Genomic DNA, 23,872 nt, shown 5'->3' with positions numbered 1-23,872 from the left:
AATATGTAAGATGAATTGAAAAGTTTGTATAAAAAAAGTATGCGTCCTAAAATCCCAACCATTAGAATTAGAATATTTATAGAATATACTCCTCATCATGACATTTTCTCATCATGGCAAAATAAGTCATTCTTCCCACCTTAAATGCCACCTTTAATTAAAGCAACATATTGTAGGTGAATTAAATCCTTTTTTTTTTTTTGACAAAAGGTGAATTAAATCCTTAAAAAATAATAATTGGAGATGCTTTAATAATAGTAGTCCATCCCAAAATAAATGAGTTTTAACTTGATATACTATTCATATGATTTCTTTTGACCTTATTTTTCTACTAATATATACATGTAAATATTATCATATGAGGTGTTGTTTGATTTGTCTCGATGAGTATTTTCAAAATATACAACTTTTATAATTTTTAATAATATATAACTAAAGATATTAACGATTAAAGATGTGCATTGACAAACATAACTATGATCAAATAAATCATTTATTTTGGGATGAAGGGAGTAAAGCAGTATTTAAATGTTGTGCGCCAATTTGGATTACAGAAAGAAACTCACGCAACCCATAAAAATTATTAAAAAAATACTAACAAATGTCTCTCAAATTTTTTTAAAGATCTTAAATAATAAATTTTTAATTAAAAATCTGTAAAGTTAATATATTAAAATTAAAATGTTTTTTTTAAAAGTATTCCAGACATAGTCGTGAGACTCAAAATTATTTGAATGAAGATGTTTTTTTAAGTTCGTGGTGCTTTTTTTTATATATAAATAACCTCATATTGACTTTTGTTGGAGAAGATTTTTTTGTTAAGTAGTTTAATGATTAAATTTCACCTTTAAAATGGATAAGTGATATGTCCAGAGTTCAAACTCTAATCTCTTTTATATATATATATGAGTCAGGATCCGTTGACACCAGGTGTCAAAATTTAGTTTGACACCAAATCTCCACCCTTCATTTCATTTAATCTAAAGGCCTAAAACAATCATTAAAATAATTCATAAATTCAAAGATCATGTGATTAGTCACACAATCTTTCCCTAAAATATTTCATATATCTTTCCCAAAATAAAAGATTATGCATTATCATTAATTTTATTTATTTATTCCAATATCTGTCCCAAAAAGAATCAAGATTATTGTTCTAATATTATAATTCGCCAATCACCGCAAAAATAGTTATTACAAATCTCTCTACAATTTTATCCCAGCACTATATTTTAATACCACTCTCGTGTAACAACTCTCGTGTAACATTTGTTCTATCATCCGATGTGTTAATTTTTTTTATATCTTATATTTGAAACTTAAGACATTCTTGTTAATTAAAAGTTTTTCTACAAGCAATACACAAAGAGATCAAGATAGAAACAAAGAGAACCCGCCAGAAAAACAAAAGAGAAAGCAACAACACTAAAACTCATCACCTCCCCAAAACAAGAGCAGCCAAACAAACTAGAGTAGAGAAGCAAAAAAATAGGACGAGAAAGCTCCAAAACAGCAGCGAAACCAACCGCAGCCAGAACCAGAATTTTGCACCGAAAATTCAGCAATCAATTTCCAAAACAAAAAACTGGCAGGCATGAATGGTGATACAAAATTAGAGGAAACAACCAAAGAATGGTGATGATAATGAATTTTGTGCAGGTGATAGATAAAAGAGAGATGGAGCAAATCAAATATGCTATTTAAGGAAAGATTGTGAGACTAATCACATGATTTTTAAATTTATGAATTATTTTAATGATTGTTTTAGGCCTTTAGATTAAATGAAATGAAGGGTGGAGATTTGGTGTCAAACTTAATTTTGACACCTGGTATCAACGGATCCTGACTATATATGAGTCAGGATCTGTTGACACCAACTAGTTTGACACCAAATGTTACACTTCTCAATAACGTTTTAACCGATATAAATTTTATAAAATCCACCGTTGGATTGAAAGTTTACATCATATAGATCATTTGTGTAAAATTTCAGACAAATCCAAAATCATTTGATATGCTATTGAGACACATAAAGATTAACGGCATTTAAAAAAATACAAAAACCGTTAATTTTGATGTATCTCAATAACATATCAAATGATTTTGGATTTATTTGAAATTTTACACAAATGATCTATATGATGTAAACTTTCAATCCAACGGTGGATTTTATAAAATTTATATCGGTTAAAACGTTATTGAGAGGTGTAACATTTGGTGTCAAACTAGTTGGTGTCAACGGATCCTGACTCATATATATATATATATATATATATATATATATATATATATATATATATATATATATATATATATATATATATAGGGTTGGGTTGGGCGGAGTACCATATGTACTATTCCTACGGGGTGGGTCGAGTACCTGTTGTCAATACATAATTTTGATTACATAATATAAGATTTCATTGATCACCGCACGTTTGCCAATACATAATTTCGATTACAAATATTTTTAGTGCTCTATTAGTAAAAATTATAGAAATTTGATATTTTAAAAATACTTATCGAAACAAATCAAACAAAATCTTATATAATAATATTTACAATTATATACTATTAGAAAAATACAGTCAAAACAATAAGACCATAAGACCATCTCCAATGGTGGTACTTATATTTTTAAGTAGTAGTACCTAATAGGTACTCCCATTGGAGCAAAAACAAAATTGTGCCTAATAAGTACTAGTTCTACAATAAGACATAATACCTAAATAATTTTTGTGGTACCCATTTAAAATGATGTTGAGTTATTGAATAAATGTCACTAGTGCAAAAAACACTTATTAAATCGGTTCTGGAAGGCTTTTTAAATCGGTTCCAGGACCGATTTAAATTCCGTCGATTTAGTAAGTTTTTCGTTTTTAAATCGGGTTTCGGACCGATTTAAAAGATTTTATTAAATCAGGTTGCCCGATTTCAAAGGGTTTATTAAATCAGTTTGCCCGATTTAAAAAATGTTAAAAAAGTCATTGGAAGTTTTTAAATCTATTTGATCCGATTTAAAATCCAAAATTAAATCGGCTTAACTGATTTAAAAAACGTTATTTTAAATCTGTTCATACCTCACCCGATTTAAATTCTATTAATTTTTTCTTTTACTATTGTTTCTCGAGTACCATACACCAAAATTTATTTAATCCAAAATCATCCATTAATAACATAAAGTTACAAAATTATAGTTCTACACTAAAATCATCATACTATAATAATAGAGTACCATACACCTAATAGCATAAATTATACTTATATATACTAAAATCATTCCATAATAGTAGAGTTAATATCATATAACCTAAAATCATCAATTATAAACCATAAATTTACAAATTTATACTTGTAACCTCGATTCCTTCTATTTGTATGCTTAACTTTGTCTCCTCCTTTAACAGTTAACTCATAAGTTGGTTTCGGGAGACCATTCTTAAAATCGCTGGGTTGAATCAATCCTCTCCATATTTCCACACAGATGTCCTCAGACCTTTTAATTCTGAAAAGGGGAAAAAAAAAAGATAAACTCAGCTCAACATAGAAGCATAATAAAATTGACAACTTAGAGAAAATAAAGCCTAGAAATGACAACAAACAATATCACAAAGCTGTCAAGGAATTTCAATAATACTCAATTGAAATAATCAACACATCCACACTTTTCAATACAACATTCAGTATTAGCCTATGTCTCATTGATATTCAGAAAATTTATAGAGCATAGATTGATATATAAAATTGAAAGAAGTGCCACAGTGACCCTCCCCCTCCCTCCTCAAACATCATCTTTATACGACAAACAAAAATCCCAATTGCTTCCACCGAAGAATGAAGGACACGTGAAATAAAAAGCAGTTTCCTTCTAGCGAACACCTTTTCCCACTGGTTGGATTCAGCCATACTCTAATGTATCAAATAATTTCGCAATGTCCTACTACAAATCATGTCTAATGACAAACCATTTAAATCTAAATCCTTCTCAATGGTTGAACCAATAATTTTCATTGGTCTCCCTCTGCCTCTAATAATTAGACTATATATCCTACATATGATCTACTCACTTTATGGAGGCTTTTCCAAGTAGTTCTCTTTGAAGTAGGAATGATATTATCACTGAAAGAGAATCACGTGAAATGATTTCTGAGAGTATGAGAAAAATAAAACAAGATGTATTTGTCTACTTGCAAGGAAGAATTCGATTGATAAAATCAAGTACAACTGCCTTGTGTCAAAATTAACTTTGTCTAATCATAATTGATAACTAAAACACCCACACTACAATTCAAAGTCCGAAAGTGCGTAAAGTAGACCGAACTTTTCAGACATTAAAAGAAAGTAGGTAATGCAAACTCACCGCCATAGCAAGAAAAACATTTTGGAGAGTTTGTGGTTCAACGTCCCAGAGAATTTTAGCAACGAGATCATCTTTCAAGTAAGCATTCACTATTTTCTCACATTTACCATTGTGTATAAGCTCATAATCATTTATAGAAGTCGACAGTGATTGCTGATCCTGGCTGGCGCTGACACTGTTGTGAACCAAGGACATAAGTTCATGAAGCACCTGGACTGCATCAGATTCTAATTCAATCAAGGTGTTCCCCTCTTTAAGTCTTTTCTCCTTTAAATCTATTCCTTTCAACATCTGACTGCAATTTTCATCAGCATGATCTAGTAACCAGATTATCAAGATCGGTTAGACCGTCACTAGGAAAACGATAAGCTGGAATTCTAGTTTTCTTGTATGGAGAAAATCATAGAACATAACTATATCAAAGCCATCTTCTAATTAACTTACTTGTTTGTTTATGATTAGGTAGTTTGATTGCACACATTTTATTTCTTCCCGTCCCCAACTTGAGCAGTTGTTGGTCCTGTCCTATATTGAAAAAATATGTCACAAACCCATTACAAAAACCACTAATTTATGAAAAGAAAGGAAAAAAGAAATCAATTTAACTCAACGATCTTTGATAGGCTACAATATAGACAGAAAACTAATTCGCTCTCCACACTCAGGAAGAAAATTTAAGAGATAAATAACCAGATGCTCAAAAGACTTATGCTCAAAATACAGGTGGTTTGGTCTATAATTTAGACACGCAGAACTACAAATTCTACACTTCCTACTTCATCAACCATTAGCAATGAAAATTTTCTGAAAACCGAAATTCAATAACAATTAATCTGTAAACTTTATAATTTATACTGCCAAGTGATACTCCACACGAAAAAAGAATGGAAAAGAATAGCACTTAAAGAAGATATACATCTGAAGAATTTTGAAAAAGGAAAATGTTTATACTAGCGTGCACCGTCTATCCGCTTTTTTCAATTTTTCATTTTCTTTTTTTTCTGCTGCATAGATTCAGGCGAACAGCCGCACACACATATATGTGTAGATGCATTCACAAGTAAGCTGATACAATACAAGGGCAGGACTAAAAGTAAAATATCAATTTGTACCAAAAAAAAAGAGTAAAATATCAGTTTTCTGCTGCATCCTTCTCCAACTTCATCAAAAAGACAAATGAAAAAATAATATTGTAGGTTTCAATAATCTTTTCTTCAGTAAAGGACAACTACAAAATAAGCATATACCATCTCTTTGTCAATCAATCTTCAAATGCGTCCATTGGATCAACAGGTAAATGATAATTGAAAAGAAAAACAATAACATTCAAAAGTCGGTTTATCACATAATACTCGATGACAAAATTAAACAGAGAACTACATCGTCACCAATACATTCTCAATATTCTGCGTAAATAATAAGCATCCATATGTTCCAACATGCAAGACATATACTATATATCAGCACCAAATGACCTGACCGTCATTATCCCTAAGTTAGCACCATATATCCAGCTAAATATGAAACAAAAACATTCCTCTTTCTGATATGCAATTTATGATTCCTCTATTTTTTATTAACATCATTCTTTCTTACTCTGAAACAACTATAGCCTAAGCCTAGCCATCATATACTAATCAGATTATAATAACATTCTACGACTGTGTCACAGTTGTACAGTTGTAGTTACCACCAAATCATAATATGCATTATAATACTGAGGAAATTTTCCAGAAACACCACCGAGGGAAATTTACCTTAATTGCAGCACATAAACACACTCACACAAATTTAACTTACACAAACTTATGCAAATCTACTTATAGAAACTAAATCTAAACTAGATTTACAAAACAAATTGAAGTTAAGAAAACACAACATCACACAACACATAAAATTGAGATTAAATAAGTTTGGAGCTACATACTGAAAAAAGAGAGATACCTGTAGGTTAAGAAGTGTCGGCACAATAGATGAGGAGAAAACCCACAGCGAATGAATTCGAAGATGGCAGCGGCAGCGACGAACACGAAATTGGAACACGAAATTGAAAACCCAAAGATTAGTCAATAGATGAAGATGAGGAGAAAACTCACAGCGACGAACACGAAATTGGAATGAGAATCCATTGGAGAATGAAGAAAAGACCAAAATCGAAATGGAACTAACCTTGGAATGAGAAGACCAAAAGCGGAGGTTGAATCGGAAGTCCTGTTCGTGTTCGTCGTCGCAGAGACTACGCTCAGAGAAGGAACCCTTGTTGGTGTTCGTCGTCGCAGAGAGAAAGTGAGAAGGAAGTATGTGTTTAGGGTTTTTGGTGCAGATCTGAGAGAATTTGTGTTTTAGGCTTTGTTGGTGTTCGTCGTAGCAGATTTGAAGAAGTGAAAATGATTTTTATTTTTTTTAATTATAAATAATTTTTTTAAATCAGGCTAACTGATTTAGCTTTTATTCCTTTAAAAGCCTTCCTTCCGTGTCCTATATTTTAAGGTTTTTAAATCAGGTGGATGACATCTGATTTAAAATGTGTGATTTAATAAGTGTTTTTTCCACTAGTGTGTGTTACATATAAGATCCACTTAAGTACTCAAAAATAAATAGTTCCATTGTGGATGCTCTAACTAAGCTCACTCGGAGAGGTTCTAATTACACCAGTTAGCAAACACATAATTAAGTATTGGAAAATACGATGAGTGGAATACACATGGCTAAGTGGCTATCATCATCCAACTCTAGTGGGGTACGACATCATATAACCAAACTGTGCTCGACTCCTCACCTTTCTTAATCAATGGACATGCACATGATGTTCACTGGATTACTGGAATACTATTATTTTCATCTTACCCATTATTCACATGGCCCCATGATTCAATGATTTTTTTAAAAGATAAACTATATCACAAATTATTAAAAATTCATATACTGAATATATAGAGATTGGATTTTAAACTCCAGTCATTCAATTCAATAATTCTAATGGACCCAGATTTGCTACAGTCCAAAAAACACGCAGTTTAACGCAGTTTTAATCTCATCCATTAAATTCAGATCGGGCGGCTTAGATTAAAAATTGAGTTTTTCTAATCAAATCGATCTCAGCCATTAAAATCAAATCGGATGGTTTAAAATGAAAACGGCGTGTTACTGTGTGTTAATTTGACAGCACCAAATCTGATTCCAGTTAGCAACTAGCAATTGTCCACCAGCTAGAATTGACAATTTATATATAATGTTGGATAAGACACATATTGTACCGTTGAAAATATTGCAACCATAAAATATGTTAGTATACAAGATTGAACATGCATCCATTGTATTTATAATCTAGTCAGATTATTGTATTAAATTAGCTTCTAACCACTTTTTTACTATATAGTTTTATCCTTTATTGACTCTTAACTAATTTCAAACATACTATACTGTCAGATCTCTGAATCTAATTGCTAGATCCTGCTTAATTCAAATGCAACCACATGCTTGTTCATCAAACTATCTAAGATTTTCTTGCAGCATAACAGAATCATCATGATTATCAAAGTATCTAAGATATTTATGCTTAGCACACTTATCTTAATCTTAATTATTACCATAACAGAAACTTCGGCATCTGTGTTCAACAATGCTACTTGCACAAACAACAAAACATTTACACAAAACAGTACTTTTCATTCAAATCTCAAAACCCTTCTCTCATCACTTTCTTCTAATGTAACAAATGATGTTAGATTCTTCAACACAACATCAGGAAAAGGTTTAGACAAAGTCTATGGTCTTTCTATGTGTCGTGGAGATGTTCCATTTGCTTTATGTAGAGAGTGTATTGGTTTTGCAACACTAACAATACCAAAATATTGTCCTTCTTCAAAAGAAGCTGTGATTTGGTATAACGAGTGTTTGTTAAGATATTCATATAGATTCATCTTCTCAAAAATGGAAACTTTACCAAGATATAAGATTGAGATTCCACTGGGGGATCCTGTTTTGTTACAAAGTAAAGGGTTTTATGCTGCTTTAGGATCTGTTTTGAATGTGCTTCCAAATGAAGCTGCAGTTTCTATTGGTAGTTTCAACAAATATGCTGTTAAACAAGAAAATGCTTCTGTTAGTGTGACGCTTTACGGTCTTGCTCAGTGTACACCGGACTTGTCAGCCGGGGATTGTAGGCGGTGTATTGAGGATGCGGCCGCGGAGTTTCCTAAGGCTTGTTGTGGAGGTAGCATAGGGGAAACTATTTTGTTTCCAAGTTGTTTTGTTAGATATGAGACTTATCCGTTTTATCTGCATTCTGGAACATCGGCATCAATAGCAACTTCAAATAAGGGTTAGTTCTTTTTTCTGATGTTTTGTGATGGATGTGTCTCATAAGTTTTTTTAATCTACTGTAATTAGTATCTTTGACCCCAACAGGCGCGCCAAACGGTCTTTATAGTTAAGACCCTTTGAGCGCGCTATAAGATTAATCCTAGGATAGGTGCCAAATCAAGACTTATTGGACCCTTTGAGCGCGCTATAAGTTTTAATTGTGTGTGGAATTAATGTCAATATGACAATGTTTGACAGGGGGAAGAAATATTTCAACACATTTGATTGCCATCATTGTTGTCTTGGTTGTCATTTTGGTGGTGATTTTTTGCATTGGCGGCTATTTCTTATGGATAAAAGCGAAGAAGAGACGCAAGGCTAGTCACAAAGAAAACCGTAATGTCAATAAACTTATTATCTTTAATATTTGAGCTTAATCAATGTTTAGTATATGGTTCTAGCTATGAGTACTAATTTAAAATTGCTCTTCTGTGAACTGTGATGTAGTTGGGCTTGAATTTAGTAACTCCGAGTCCTTGGAATTTGATTTTGCTACAATTGAAATAGCAACAAACAATTTTTCTGATGATAGCAAAATTGGCAAAGGGGGATATGGACAAGTCTACAAGGTAATATATGAATGAATGTGATAAGTAATTAATGCATTTTTTTCTTCATTTCTTCTGATTTTTCTAGTTTTAGGGAACACTTCCTAATGGACAAGAAATAGCTGTGAAGAGACTGTCGAAAACTTCTGGTCAAGGAGCAGAAGAATTCAAAAATGAAGTGATGTTAATAGCCAAACTTCAACACAGAAATTTGGTGAGGTTAATAGGATTTTGCCTTGAAGATCAAGAAAAGATACTTATCTATGAATATGTGCCTAACAAAAGTCTTGATCACTTCCTATTTGGTATGACACTTCAATATTTATTTTAGCTATAGTTTATGTTTCATATTCTTCACTTCAATCTCACTTGTTTGGTTCTAACCAAAATTTGTAGATTCTCGGAAGCAAAAACAATTAACTTGGCCTGAACGGTATAATATCATAAAAGGAATTGCTCGAGGAATTCTTTATCTTCATGAAGATTCTCGTCTCAAGATTATACATCGCGATATTAAACCAAGCAATGTACTTCTAGATAACAACATGATTCCAAAAATCTCTGATTTTGGCATGGCAAGGATGGTAGATATAGAGCAAATTCAAGGACACACAAATAGAGTTGTGGGGACATAGTGAGTTTCAAATCATTTTTACCATGCTAATCTTTGTACCAAATATAAAGTGTTATAAGTCTCTATGATTTCTATTATGGTTAAAATATCTCAATTTGATCTCCCTTACATGATGACTACACATTAGTAGAATGTATGACTTTGATACTGATTTCCCCCCTTTTTCCCAGTGGTTACATGTCTCCAGAATATGCAATGCACGGACAATTTTCAGTGAAGTCCGATGTTTTCAGTTTTGGAGTTATGGTTCTCGAGATTATTAGCGGAAAAAAGAATTCATGTAGTTTTGAATCATGTCGTGTTGATGATCTCTTGAGTTATGTGAGTATCAAATTCCTGTTTCTTTTTCTTTGTATTTTAATGTCAATGCCTCTACTCTAATCAGAAAATGAAATGTATTTAATTTATGGTTTCAGGCTTGGAACCAGTGGAAAGGTGAATCTCCATTTGAAATGCTGGATCCAGTTATGCAAGAATCTTATGCTCCAAATGAAGTAGAAAAATGTGTGCAAATTGGTTTATTGTGTGTCCAAGAAAATCCAGATGAGAGGCCTACAATGGGAACTGTTGTTTCATATCTTACAAATGTCTCAGCTGATATGCCATTTCCCATGGAACCAGCATTTTTCATGCACGGCAGAACCAGAAGACATTCAGGCTATTCAGCTGAACGTGAATCATATTCAGGTCACTCCACCAACCATACTTTGTCCTCAAGTATTCACCCTCGATAGTCGTGTTTCATCTCGCAACCCATTTGCTCTACTTAAGATGTTCCTCTGCATTCATTTATCTAAAAAAAATCGTATTTCATACGCACATTAGAACTTAGGTTTACAACACTCACGCACTCTGCGCACAAACCAATTGTGTGTTATACTTATACCCCGGTGGCCGGTGGTGCTCATTCACATATGTGTCTATACATACATAAGTCAAAAAAATGTTTGTATTTTTTATATGTAAATTTTGTTTTGTTATTAGTAAAATATGTATTTTTATTAATTAAAGATTTAATTGCATTTTTTAATTTTTTAATTTAGATTATATGGCCTTTGATTCCTATGTTTTTTTCAAGTTAACTAATTTGGTCTTGTTATTATCAATTTATTTCTACACATTGCATTTGATTTTTCTTTCTATTTAAATAGAGGGTTTGTGGTGGATTTGGGATTACCAGTAATACCAGAAATTGTAGATGTAAGAAATTGATTAGTTGAATTTTGATATTAAATTTTGTGTATATGATATAAAATTAGGATTTGAAGAGTGAAGATTTGGAGCTTTTCCAAACGATTACCAGTTTAAATGTGAATATTTTTTGGTTAAAAAAATTAAAATTTTAAATATAAGTGAAGAATGATTTTTACTACAAGCAAAAAAAAATGAGGTTAAAATCAATGAAAGATTATTAAGGTACTACTACCTCCAAACTCAGTTTAAATAATAAAATATATATATTTTTTTACAATTCATGTGTAATAATCTTAAATATATATTTAATTGATTAAATTTTGTGGATTCTGTGTCAAAAATAATTTTTGTGGATTCAAATATAAGCAAATTTCATCTAATTTCACAATATTTGATGTTCTTTTTTACCAAATTCAATGTTATTATTCTAAAAAACACATTTTCATATAGATTAATTTGCATTGGTTGTAGTATAATATTTTTTTTATACATAGACGAAATGACAAATCATTGGAAACTCATACATACAAAGTGAAAGATCGAAATTCAAACTTTGATCACAGCGTTCAACCTAAAAATTTCGACATTTATGTCAGTTGTGTTAAAATTTGTGGACCGATAGTATAATTTAGTCCTAGTACTTTACTTATGTAAGTGAAAATAATGTCTTAATTAATATTATTTTTTTACAGTATTAATTAAAAAATTTGATTAGTCATTTTCACTATTAAACAAAATTTGATGATTATTTGTTTATTTTATAATTACAGACTTTACACTAAAAAAATATTGGAAAGAAATGATTGGGTGGAGACAATCAGTCTAATCTGTCATGCGGAATGCACAGTGCAGTAGGTTCATCTAACACCAAGTAAGTCCAAAAGGCTTTAAATGCTCACAGTTTTGTAAAATTCCACTTGGATCGAATAAATTCTTGGATAATTTATGCATCTTACAGTACAGTATAATACTATAGAATATACATCTTGACCATATGAACCAATTTTATTGTCAAAAACAAATATGAAATAACATTGGACCATATTATTATCTGTGATGAATATTCTAGAACAGAACCATATACTAATATTTCATTTGACTAGTATTTTATGAATCAGTGAATATTCTATAATACTGTAAGAATAAAACTATGATACTTTTAAATTAATAGAAATTTAATAGTGATTTCATCCATTATAGTCTTATTATCCTACTCTCAAATGATTAGTATTTGCAATTGCGCATAAATGATCTCTAATTTACACAAAAAAAAAGAAAAAAAGATGTAAACTTGTCGGTGTATCACGACCAGACATACTAGTCCAACTGCGTTGCAACTTGCAGCAGTACAACATCACAGTTCGCACTATGGTCCTATCTTGCTTCAGTTTATGTCGGATTTGTCGCCTCGAGATTGCATAATGTGTCTCAGTAGTATTGTCTTGGAAGTCAAGGAGGAAGAGTTCATGTATCACAGTTACAACTATATGTATGAGTTGTACCATTTTATAGAATGGTATCACCTGCAGCTGAAAGACTAGTTAGTCCTACAAATTTTGCAATTCAAAAAGGTATTTCTAAATATTGTGGTTCTTTCTTTCAACTGTTAATTTTACCTTCTCATACATTTTTTCTGTCTTTGGGCTATGTAGTTATCTTATCAGAAACAGTCATTGTAACTATTGTTTGCACTTTCACACTGGCTCTTTTGTTTCTTATGTAATAAAAGAGCATGGAAAGAAGGGCTATTTTCTATATATTTTGTTTCTATAGATGACACAAAGTGTACTGCTGATGATGCATATATTTGTGTGGTTTTTTAAGGGAAATGAATGTAACATAACATAGAATGAACAAATGAAGCAAACCTGCCATATTTTGGCATGAAAAATAATACTAAGAGTTTGTAAGACCACAAGTAAATATGGCGGTCCATTTACTAGCAAAGACATCCATATTCTTCTCTAATTGCCATGTTTTTAATTAATTGTATTGTTATGAGTAAGTGTGAGTGATTAGTTTCCTAGGGAGTGCTGAAAGCACCAACGATCACAAGAGATGAAGACGATACATCTCCATCCAAAATCTTAGGACATTATGTATATAAGTCACGTCTTTTATATATCCAACGTTTTACCATTTTACTCATTTATAGGTGATATGAAACTAATCACTCTGACTTGAACTGGACATATCACATATAAAAAATCCAGTTAAATATTAAGTCAATCTTAACCTTTCAATTTTGGCCAAAATGAAGCTAAAGCAAGTAATCAACTGTGATCACAGTTTCCAACCAGTAGCTGAACTACACGTATGCCTAACCCCTTCTTAGGGGAATCCTAGTCAACAGCAAACCTTAATTTTCAATGTCCTCACAGTTTCCATTACACTTTCTGACCTTTCTCTTTTACTCTTCTATTACGTCTAAAACAAATTTCAACATAGAGTGATATACACGTTCAACAATAAATAAATAAATAAATAAATAAGATTTTCAACAAACAAGATTTTCCTAGAATACAAAATGACAAGGACTGAAGTGCATCATAAAAACAACAATGTTGACTTGACTTGCCACATTCAAATTTAACTTGGAACCAATGTCCAATTGAAAAATCATAAACAAATTTTGATTTCACAAACATTAACATATGCAACACTCCATCCATTAAGACAAACAGAAACATGAATTCTTATTCCACCATGTCTTTGAATTCCTTCAACCTGTTTTTTCTGTTCAGCCTCATAACCTTTCTCCTCATTAGCTCAACTACTAACGCACAAAATCCAACTTTTCTCTACCAAGTTTGTTCAGAGAATGATACCACCACCAGCACCTACAAATCAAACCTCAGAACCCTTTTTTCTTCATTATCTTCCAACGCTACCAAAGAATTCTACAACACCACAGTCACAAGCAGAACTGCCTCAAACACGGTATACGGTCTATACTTGTGCAGAGGCGACGTTTCCTCTTCCGGCTGCCAACAATGTGTGACAAACGCAACACAAAAACTATCAACAGACTGCTCCTCATCCAAACGAGCTGTAATCTGGTATGACGAATGCATGGTTCGATACTCCAACAACTCTTTTTTCTCAACCGTGGCTACAAGTCCCGCTATTTTCTTGATGAACACCGTGAATATCACGAACCAGGCAAGCTTCATGCGTTTATTGTTTGATACCATGAATGAATCAGCTGATAAAGCGGCGAATTCTTCTGTTGGTGCTAAAAAATACGCAACAAATGAAGCTAGCATATCTAGTTTTCAGACACTTTATTGTTTGGCTCAGTGTACAGATGATTTATCACAGCAAGACTGCAGCACGTGTCTTAGTGATGTTATAGGTGCTCTTCCTCAGTGTTGTAATGGAAAGCAAGGAGGGAGAGTTCTGGTTCCTAGCTGTAATATTAGATATGAATTGTACCCTTTTTATCGAAACCTTACTCCTTCACCATCACCATCGCCTTCAGTAGCACCAGGGCTTGTTCCTCCAACAACCAATCCTAATTTGGGAGGTAATATAATTTAGAGATAATTGGGTTAAATTTCTAAAGATTTTTCAATAACTAATAATAACTTTGTGTTAAGTTAAAATTAGTTTTTGTAGACAGGAGAGCTCTTTATGCTTTAAAATGTTGTACATTTACATTTCACTACCAGTAAATAAAGAGAAACAAGACTAATTAACAGTAGAATATGATGAAATGGAATCATTTGCAATACTTGACTTAAACATATTTTTGTATTGCAGTTGTCTAAAATAACCACATTTTGGAATTTTGCAGGAAGTAGTGGGATCTCTTCAGGGACAATTGTTGCAATTGTGGTTCCAATTTCCGTGGCCATGCTGCTATTTATCGTGGGACTTTGTTTCTTAAGTAAAAGACTACGGAAGAAGAAGCGTGACTCTGCACAAGATCCGAAAAGTAAGGCCATGAGTTAATTGAAAAGAAGATCTTTAATTCTCAAGTTGTTTCATATTTGCATAATATGTTGTTATGACTTAATCTTATAGACCTACAATTATTACTTCTTAGCTGAAACTGATATTAGCACCGTGGAATCCTTGAGATTTGATTTGAGTACGCTTGAAGAAGCCACAAACAAATTCTCGGAAGCTAATAAGCTAGGTGAAGGTGGATTTGGCGTGGTTTACAAGGTATGAAGTTAACATACCTTTGTTTCTACATAACATGGAAAAACTATACCAATTGTTGAATAGTATACCATTTAATTTTTGTGAAAATTCAGGGCTCGCTTCCAAGCGGACAAGAAATAGCTGTCAAGAGACTCTCTAAAAACTCAGGACAAGGTGGAGAGCAATTTAAGAATGAAGTTGAGTTGGTTGCCCAGCTTCAACATAGAAATTTAGCTAGGCTTCTAGGATTTTGCTTGGAAGGAGAAGAAAAGATACTTGTTTATGAATATGCAGCCAACAAAAGCCTTGACTATATTCTTTTTGGTAGGTTTATTTTATCTGAATTCTTTATAGTGCACAGTTTACATGCCTGCTTTGATTTTAGTTTGCAAGAGCTTATCTGAAGGGTTTATAGTTATATTTTTGTTTTCTTATCACTGTGTAATTGTATCTTATAAATAACTTTATATGTAACTATAACTAAGGATTTCAGCAAGTACTCTTATGTTAGAGCATTATAATATAATAACAATGAGTTTTTTGATTAATACTTGTTTAATTAGACTGATTCACTTCAGTTGGAGATCATAATCTTATGAATGGAATATTTGTGCAGATCCTGAAAAACAAAGGCTGTTGGATTGGACAAGGCGTTACAAGATAATTGGAGGGGTTGCTCGAGGCATTAAATATCTTCACGAAGATTCTAGGCTTAAAATTATTCATCGTGATCTCAAAGCTAGCAACGTATTGTTGGATGGAGATATGAATCCAAAAATATCCGACTTTGGCATGGCAAAATTATTCGGAGTGGATCAAACTCAAGGAAATACCAGTAGAATAGTAGGCACATAGTAAGTACAAGTTTACATTTATATCAAACTCAAGGAAATATGTGACATATATTCGTGAAAACTGAAAAGTACTTGTCATTGTTTGTGGCTGATAGTGTTTTATAGTGATGATACATATGTGTGTGTTTCAGTGGTTACATGTCTCCGGAGTATGCAATGCATGGAGAGTTCTCTATTAAGTCTGATGTATACAGTTTTGGAGTCCTAGTTATGGAGATTATAAGTGGCAAGAAGAACAGTTCTTTCTATGAAACAGGTGTTGCTGAGGATTTAGTGTGCTATGTGAGTAAAGATAAGTGTAATTTTTTGCTTTCTTACTGTATTCATTGTGATCACATCATAACATATGCTTGATGAAAATTTGAAACAGGCCTGGAAACTTTGGAAGAATGGAACACCCTTGGAATTGGTTGACCAGACAGTAACAGAATCCTATACTCCAAATGAAGCTATCAGATGCATCCATATTGGTTTACTATGTGTTCAAGAAGATCCAGAAGATAGACCTACAATGGCAACAGTAGTGCTCATGTTAGATAGTTTCAGTGTTACGCTACCGGTACCTAAGCAGCCTGCATTTTTTCTACACAGTGGAAGTGTTCCAAACATGCCGACGATACAAATCAGTCAATCTGAATCTACTACCAATTGAATACTAATGTCTGTCAATGATATGTGTGTTGGTGGTTTGATCCTGATAATGCTTGAAAAAGTGACGAGATTCTAAAAGTGTAGTCTATTAGTGTATGTAGTTTTGATTTAAAAATCTTGTAACATTTTGTATTTGCTTATTTTTTAATTTGAAAATAACTTTTGTTTAGAAAATAAAAGCTTAAATACTTATTCATCAAAGCTAAAACAAAGATACAGACATGTCTTATGTTGGCACTATTCCTGTTATGTCAATTTCTCAATCCACCATTTTCAAGCCATCAAATTTGACTTTAAATGTGAGGCAATCAATGTCAATCTAATTAAGATATTTCTTCATTGTGGTGATTTGTCAGGACTTATGAGGCACCACACAAGTCACAACCGGTGTCTTCCGTTATCATTTTTTTCTCAATAATTTAAACTTTTCCACAAAACTAAACAGAGATTTGTCCCCAACTCCCCGTCACAATATACTTTTCTCCACCAACACTAAAATGTTTGGAGCCTAGGATGTTATTTAGTTAATATGTTTTGAAGACTTTCCATTTGCATAATTATTCATAATGACTTTTTGCATTTGTTAATTCAACCTTCTTAGATCCCCTTAGTTTAAAAAAATCACAAAATTACTGTGATTTCATCAAACTCATCATCAATCCAAACATATAATAAATGGATTTAGTACCCTTTTTAAGTGAATAAATGGAGTGTCCGGGGTTTGGACTCTGGCTCCCTAATATATAAAATGTCATGTCTCTATCAACTGAGTTATGCACATGGGACGGCCAAATTATGTATTTAGTTCTAGTAAAATAAAAACTCAAGAAACAAACAATTCTATTTGCAGAGATGAACATACTGGTGCAAACCTTTCACCAAAAGAAGATGCTTCCTTTCAAATACTCTGTAATTCACTCTATTACCTTTTCCTTCTTCAGCTTCATAATTTTCACAACCGAAGCATCTCCAATTTACAATTCTCATGTCTGCACAAACTCTTCCAAAGACCAACCAAACACCAATTTCCAAACCAATCTCAACCTCCTCTTCTCTTCCCTTTCTTCAAACGCTACCAACGGCAACCATTTCTACCAAACAACAGTCGCAAGTGAAACCCCCAACGCCGTCAAAGGCCTCTTCCTCTGTCGTGGCGACACCGTCACCACCACCTGCCATGACTGCGTAACCGCCGCATCAACAGATCTAAAACGCCGTTGCAGTGTCAATAAAGAGGCTATAATCTGGTACGACGTATGCACAGTACGCTACTCCAACAATTATCTCAACAACATAGTTCCAAGCGTTGATCTATCTGATTCGAAGTCGGTTACTTCTGAAGAACGCAACCGTTTCAACGAGTTACTAGCTCGGTTGTTAAATATTCTTGCAACGAACGCTGCAAATTCTGATAAAGAAAAATTCGCGACAGGGAAAGTGAACTTCACGCGCTCAGTGAAAATTTACGGATTAGTTGAGTGTGTTCCGGAATTATCGTTATTTGATTGTAATATGTGTTTGAGAAGTGCTATTGCATCGGTTCCGAATTGTTGTGATGGGAAACAAGGTGCGAGAGTTTTGTTACCGGCGTGTAATATAAGATATGAGTTGTACTTGTTTTATAATAATAGTACTACTGAGTTGATTACCGGTCCGGTTCAGTCTCGGCGATCGGGACGGTGTCGTTTTGAAGTTGTTCTTGCTTTTGTTGTACCTATTGTTGCTGTAATGGTGTTTTTGGGTTTTGGAATGTGGTCTGTTATGAGAAAACGAGCGACGAGTGTGGTATGGAGGAAAACGGTAATATGATTGTAATATTTAGTTTGATTTAATTACTTGATTAGTGTGTGTGTGTGCTTGTGGTTGGTTGTTGATATTTGCATTTTGGTGTTGAAATTGAACAGGATTTTGATGAGATATAGATGAGATTGAAGGTATATGAGATAATTCTGATTGACGCGCGGGAATTTTCTGGAGGCAAAACGAATTGCTAGTGTCTATGTGAAGACATTTGTTCATCCATCTTAGTAGATTTGTTTGATCGATTCTCTTGGTACTACTACTAATACTAATGGTGGAAACTTGAAACAAATTTGTACATAATATAACATTTATCTCACATGTGTACTGTACTACTAAATAATATAACTTTCACTTTTAATCTAAATCAAGAATAATTCAAAATTGAAGTCTACAAATACTCTGCATTCATCTTAATCCCAAACTCATTATTTTAAGTCACAAACAATCTAGCAACTTGACCCATTTTTAAAACAATGTATGTCTATGACTATGCAAATTAAACCAAGAACTAACTACAAGATAAATAAACACTCAAAGTGTCTCAATTCCTTTATCACTTGGATTTGAAAGCCATTCCATGTTACACAAATGGACGGAGAACAACATATCTTTTTTGGAATGCCAATAACTTTGCTTATAGCTTTTAGCTTACACACTAAAAGTTTTGTGCGGTAACAATTTTTAAAAAAGAGTTTATAATTTATTTTACTAGCTTATAATTTATTTTTCAAATGTTATTTTAAGTAGCTTATGATCTTATAACTTATCATTTTTTCTTTCAATTTAACCGCTATCATCTTACTTGAAAAAATTAAATATTAATTAAACATATTTTTTTTATGCCATTTCATATTTTTAAGCTAGTTCAACCGCTAATTTTACCAAACACTACAAATTCAATCACCTAACTTATTCGCTATAAGCAGCTAAAAACTAGCTTATAAAATATCAGCTATATGGTGTGTTTGGTAACAATTTGACATTGAAGTTGCAATTCTCAATTTTTTTTCCTCATGTTCCTCAAGTTTTTCAATCCCCACCTTTCATTTCACTTTTTTCTTTTTTTCATCTTCTCTTTCCACATAAATCAATGGTTAAAAACAAAATTTACCTAATCTTAACATGAGAGAATTCTCTCTGCAATTTCAGAGACCAAAATAGTTATTTAGTGGATTTACTTTGAATTTTTCTGCCTCTAATTATTTTTCAAAAAAAAATCATGTGTTTCAAGTTCCAACCAATGGCAAGCAAGACGACAAGCGAGTGTTTGACTCTTCTTCCACATTGACCATTCAACTAGTTTCTGTTGCAGTCACTAGTATATCATTTCTCTCACAAATTTCATCCACCATAATTTACCTAACAAAGATTCAACTCCACAACATAACCAAAATGCATATCTTCAAATCCTCAACAATACCAACACAATTGATTCTTGTTTCATCCTTGTTAATTTTACTTACCTTCCCAATTCAAGCTTCTCCAGTATACACTTTCCACGCCTGCACAGACCAGCAACAATCCACCTATTACAAACCAAATTCTAATTTCCAAACCGCTTTAAAAACACTTCTCTCTTCCCTCATCTCAAATTCCACTTTCCACAACGGTTTCTACAACATCCGCATCCCTCTCTTCAATTCCCCCAACGACTTAAAAGGTCTCTTCCTCTGCCGCGCCGACGTTTCTCCCTCCACCTGTCAAAACTGTGTCACCGCCGCAGCTAACAACATCACTAAATTATGCAACAACGAAACTGAGTCTATAATTTGGTATGATGAGTGCTTATTGCGTTACTCTAACACTTCTTTCTTGAATCATATAGTTCCAGCAGGGAACTTGTATTCTGTTGAGAGTATTCCTGATTCTCAAGTTACCCAATTTCGTGATTTTGTTGCAAAGCTTTTGAAGGATTTAGCAAATGAAGCTGTCAATTCTAATTCTGGTCAGAAGAGTTTTGCTGTAAAACAAGATAATTTCTTGGGTTCTATCAAGATATATTCTTTGGCACAGTGTACACCTGATTTGTCCACTTTTGATTGTAACACTTGCTTGCAAAGTGCTATTAGTTCTATTGGAGATTGTTGTAGCTCGAAACGAGGTGCAAGATCGCTTCTTCCAAGTTGTAATATTCGATATGAATCTTATCCGTTTTACAATGTTTCTGCTGTTTCCACTCAACCACAACTTGAATCTCCTTCTTCAGGTATCAATATACAACAATAGTATTGTTATCTGGGTTTTAACGGTTAGAAATAATATAAAACCATTGATATGACTCTATCCTAACACCTTAAGGTTTTGGGATAATTGGTTATTTGACATGGTATCAGAGCGTCTGTGACTAAGTGGTCTAGAGTTCGATCCCCGCTCCCCTCACTTTCTAATTAAAAAGTGGAATTTAAGCATATGGTAGGTGGACCTATGCATTATCCACGCTTCAAGCCCAAGTGGGCTCTTGCGTGAGGGGGCGTGTTAGAAATAATATAAAACCATTGATATGACTCTATCCTAACACCTTAAGGTTTTGGGATAATTGGTTATTTGACATTAACCTATGTACCACTGACACTAGGCGCGTGTCTGGTGTCTGACACGCGTTAGTATCGAAACATTTTCTCTATGTTTGTGCTTCGTAGGTTTTAACTTTGTTTTTGGGGTGTCTTAAAGTGATGAATTTGTGTAGGGAAAAACAATGTTTCTATAATTATTGCAATTGTTGTCCCAATTGTTGTTGCTGTGGTGCTTTTCATTATCGGCTGTTACTTCCTGCGTAAGAGGGCAATCAAGAAGTATAAGTATAATGCTACATTCATCAGGGGGTCTTCTTCAAGTAATTTTACATTTTTTGTTTGGTTAATTTGTTTCCTTGGTTCAGTTTACTTGTAATTTGGTTGGTGATGAATACTGTAATGTACTGTCTATGTAGTTCGGAGGGAGGATTTTACTGATATAGAGTGTTTGCAATTTGACTTTACCACAATTGAAGCTGCCACAAATTGCTTCTCCAATGAGAACAAGATTGGCCAAGGTGGATTTGGCGTGGTTTATAAGGTAATAAATTTGTTGGTGCAAAATGATTGAGGCATGTTTTTTTTCTTCTATATATGCTAAATTTTAGCAAACTGGCCCGGTCTAAGAAATTTGTTTGTGCAAAATGCTTGACTCGTGTTTATTTTCTATGCTAAATTTAAGAAAACTGGTCTGATGTCATGTTTGTGTTTAGGGCATTCTTCCTAACAGACAGGAGATAGCTGTGAAGAGGTTGTCGATGACCTCCTTGCAGGGTGCAATAGAGTTCAGGAATGAAGCTTCCCTTGTGGCGAAGCTTCAACATAGAAATTTAGTGAGGATGTTTGGATTTTGTTTGGAAGGGAGGGAGAAGATACTTGTCTACGAATACATAAGAAATAAAAGCCTCGATCACTTTCTATTTGGTATGGTGTTACCTTTTTCCTTATAGAAGCACCACTACTTTGGAAGGGTTTAAAAGTTTTGTATCATTTGAAATTTTATTATACCTACCTACTGTTGTTGATCTTAAATCTTTTATTACATATTATATTGTAGATCCTGTAAAGCAAAGGGAGTTAGATTGGTCAATACGGTACAAGATTATAGTTGGCATCGCTCGAGGGATTCTTTATCTCCATGAAGACTCCCAACTTAGAATTATTCACCGTGATCTCAAAGCTAGCAACGTTCTATTAGATGAAAATATGAACCCAAAGATTTCAGATTTTGGGATGGCAAAAATTTTCCAGGCAGATCAAACTCAAGTAAATACAGGAAGGATAGTTGGGACTTTGTAAGTTTCAGACCTCTCTTTCATCGCCTCTTGCATATATGAGAGCTTATATATTATATCTTTATATGTGAAAGTGAAGCATGCTGTTTATAAAGATGTTAACATTCTTATGTTGATCATAATGTTGTTTTTCAGTGGTTACATGTCTCCAGAATATGCAATGCGTGGACAGTTCTCTGTGAAGTCAGATGTGTTTAGCTTCGGTGTCCTTGTTTTGGAAATTGTGAGTGGCAAGAAGAATACCGATTTAAATCATTGGAATAACGCTGATGACCTCTTAAGCTATGTGAGTGTAAATAAGTTTAACTTTTTTCTTATGCTATTCTGATGCAATCCTAGCTAAACAGTATTTCAGCTGGTAAGGAAAGAAATATTCCAAAGTTTAAATACTGACACAATAATATGCATTACCACAGGCATGGAAAAAATGGTCAGAGCAAACACCTTTGGAGTTACTGGATCCAACACTACGAGGTTCTTATTCAAGAAATGAAGTTATCAGATGCATCCATATTGGTTTGTTATGTGTTCAGGAAAATCCACTTGACAGGCCATCCATGGAAACTATTGCACTTATGCTCAACAGTTATTCAGTTACCATGTCATTACCTCAACGGCCACCGTCTCTCCTGCGTGGAAGAACGCCCGACAGAATAAAGCAGGGGCTTGATTCTGATCAGTCCACCACCTGTTCAATTCCATGGTCTGTGAATGAAGTATCCATTACCGAAGTACACCCACGATAAAATATATTGTTTTTATGTTTTCTTTGATCCATCCAGTATGTTCAAATTATGTCATAATATTGTGTTGCAGCTACATTTACCTAGTTTGTATATGTTGTAAGTATTAATGGCTAACATAATTCAGTCATATAATAGTAAAGATTATGGCAACTGAGTGCTGATTTTGTTGGTTGTATATACTTACAAGCTTCGTGCTGAAAGCACATGCAGAATAGATAAAGCATGATGCAGAGAGCAGAGTCATTTGCAAGAAACAAATGAAGTTATCTCACTTTTTCTAAGCTCTACTGAGCTATGATTTAAAAAATGCTTTAATAGTAATAACTGAGCTATCTCATTACTTAAAAATAGAAAGTTGTACCACTTTAAAGGGATGTCATATTATTTTTAGTCTAGTCTCTAAATTTTTTCTCTAACTTTTGTATCAGACTTATTCCACATATAAAAAATGTCTGATTCTGTTTTTTGCATGGAAAAGATTATGCATTCGATCAGCACAACACCACGTACCTGGATAATGTAAGACTATCTGGTGTATTCAAGCTCTTCTTGCTAAGGTGCGTGTTAACTGTTAACTGTGGAATTGATAAGAACTAGACTATTACTTGTATTGCAAGGTAGTGATAGGCTAGTTAATTAACTGTTACTTATTACCAGTTTCATAGAGTTAGTTGTAGTTCCTAACCAATTCTAGTTAGAGTTGTTTAGTATCATAGATAGTATAAATAAGTGAACTTTCACATTGTACAAATTCAGATTT

General features: G+C 33.2%; 4 protein-coding genes across 6 annotated transcripts; all 4 read left to right on the top strand.

The window, feature by feature from the left end:
• Positions 1 to 7,623: 7,623 nt before the first annotated feature.
• Positions 7,624 to 15,034, top strand: LOC123882383 (cysteine-rich receptor-like protein kinase 10). Of its 3 annotated transcripts, none has more exons than XM_045931257.1 (9): positions 7,624 to 8,684; positions 8,924 to 9,061; positions 9,173 to 9,294; positions 9,368 to 9,578; positions 9,670 to 9,907; positions 10,078 to 10,228; positions 10,324 to 10,594; positions 11,872 to 11,972; positions 14,898 to 15,034. In XM_045931257.1, exons 1-8 carry the CDS (start codon positions 7,889 to 7,891, stop codon positions 11,925 to 11,927), a joined length of 1,983 nt encoding a protein of 660 aa, XP_045787213.1. In that variant the 5' UTR covers positions 7,624 to 7,888; the 3' UTR covers positions 11,928 to 11,972; positions 14,898 to 15,034. The 3 variants fall into 3 exon arrangements, with proteins under 3 accessions (XP_045787213.1, XP_045787206.1, XP_045787198.1); XM_045931250.1 differs by lacking the exon at positions 14,898 to 15,034 and adding an exon at positions 12,414 to 12,724; XM_045931242.1 differs by lacking the exon at positions 14,898 to 15,034 and having other exon boundaries at positions 11,872 to 12,158.
• Positions 13,003 to 16,977, top strand: LOC123882406 (cysteine-rich receptor-like protein kinase 10). The gene is made up of 7 exons (XM_045931267.1): positions 13,003 to 14,627; positions 14,898 to 15,038; positions 15,150 to 15,271; positions 15,364 to 15,574; positions 15,867 to 16,104; positions 16,236 to 16,386; positions 16,475 to 16,977. The coding sequence occupies exons 1-7, from the start codon at positions 13,790 to 13,792 to the stop codon at positions 16,754 to 16,756; spliced, it is 1,983 nt and encodes a 660-aa protein (XP_045787223.1). The 5' UTR covers positions 13,003 to 13,789; the 3' UTR covers positions 16,757 to 16,977.
• A 224-nt stretch (positions 16,978 to 17,201) lies between these two features.
• LOC123882440 (cysteine-rich receptor-like protein kinase 25) lies at positions 17,202 to 18,939 on the top strand. The gene is made up of 2 exons (XM_045931301.1): positions 17,202 to 18,555; positions 18,660 to 18,939. Exons 1-2 carry the CDS (start codon positions 17,608 to 17,610, stop codon positions 18,675 to 18,677), a joined length of 966 nt encoding a protein of 321 aa, XP_045787257.1. The 5' UTR covers positions 17,202 to 17,607; the 3' UTR covers positions 18,678 to 18,939.
• A 584-nt stretch (positions 18,940 to 19,523) lies between these two features.
• LOC123882345 (cysteine-rich receptor-like protein kinase 10) lies at positions 19,524 to 23,370 on the top strand. The gene is made up of 7 exons (XM_045931196.1): positions 19,524 to 20,764; positions 21,245 to 21,391; positions 21,488 to 21,612; positions 21,785 to 21,995; positions 22,129 to 22,366; positions 22,502 to 22,652; positions 22,783 to 23,370. Exons 1-7 carry the CDS (start codon positions 19,951 to 19,953, stop codon positions 23,110 to 23,112), a joined length of 2,016 nt encoding a protein of 671 aa, XP_045787152.1. The 5' UTR covers positions 19,524 to 19,950; the 3' UTR covers positions 23,113 to 23,370.
• The last annotated feature ends 502 nt before the right edge of the window (positions 23,371 to 23,872 follow it).

The sequence above is a fragment of the Trifolium pratense genome, linkage group LG1 (assembly GCF_020283565.1).
Source record: "Trifolium pratense cultivar HEN17-A07 linkage group LG1, ARS_RC_1.1, whole genome shotgun sequence".
Lineage (NCBI taxonomy): Eukaryota > Viridiplantae > Streptophyta > Magnoliopsida > Fabales > Fabaceae > Trifolium > Trifolium pratense.
The sequence above is the reverse complement of the archived record's forward strand: the minus strand, read 5'-3'. Positions and strand labels throughout refer to the sequence as shown.

Coding starts and splice junctions, on each gene's coding strand:
- LOC123882440 (XM_045931301.1), top strand. CDS start 17,608: ATGAACATACTGGTGCAAACCTTTCACCAAAAGAAGATGCTTCCTTTC.
- LOC123882345 (XM_045931196.1), top strand. CDS start 19,951: ATGCATATCTTCAAATCCTCAACAATACCAACACAATTGATTCTTGTT. Junction 21,996..22,128: donor CCTCGATCACTTTCTATTTG/GTATGGTGTTAC, acceptor ATTATATTGTAG/ATCCTGTAAAGCAAAGGGAG. Junction 22,367..22,501: donor GGAAGGATAGTTGGGACTTT/GTAAGTTTCAGA, acceptor GTTGTTTTTCAG/TGGTTACATGTCTCCAGAAT.
- LOC123882406 (XM_045931267.1), top strand. CDS start 13,790: ATGAATTCTTATTCCACCATGTCTTTGAATTCCTTCAACCTGTTTTTT. Junction 14,628..14,897: donor AACCAATCCTAATTTGGGAG/GTAATATAATTT, acceptor GGAATTTTGCAG/GAAGTAGTGGGATCTCTTCA. Junction 15,272..15,363: donor GATTTGGCGTGGTTTACAAG/GTATGAAGTTAA, acceptor GTGAAAATTCAG/GGCTCGCTTCCAAGCGGACA.
- LOC123882383 (XM_045931257.1), top strand. CDS start 7,889: ATGATTATCAAAGTATCTAAGATATTTATGCTTAGCACACTTATCTTA. Junction 9,295..9,367: donor GATATGGACAAGTCTACAAG/GTAATATATGAA, acceptor TTCTAGTTTTAG/GGAACACTTCCTAATGGACA. Junction 9,908..10,077: donor AATAGAGTTGTGGGGACATA/GTGAGTTTCAAA, acceptor CCTTTTTCCCAG/TGGTTACATGTCTCCAGAAT.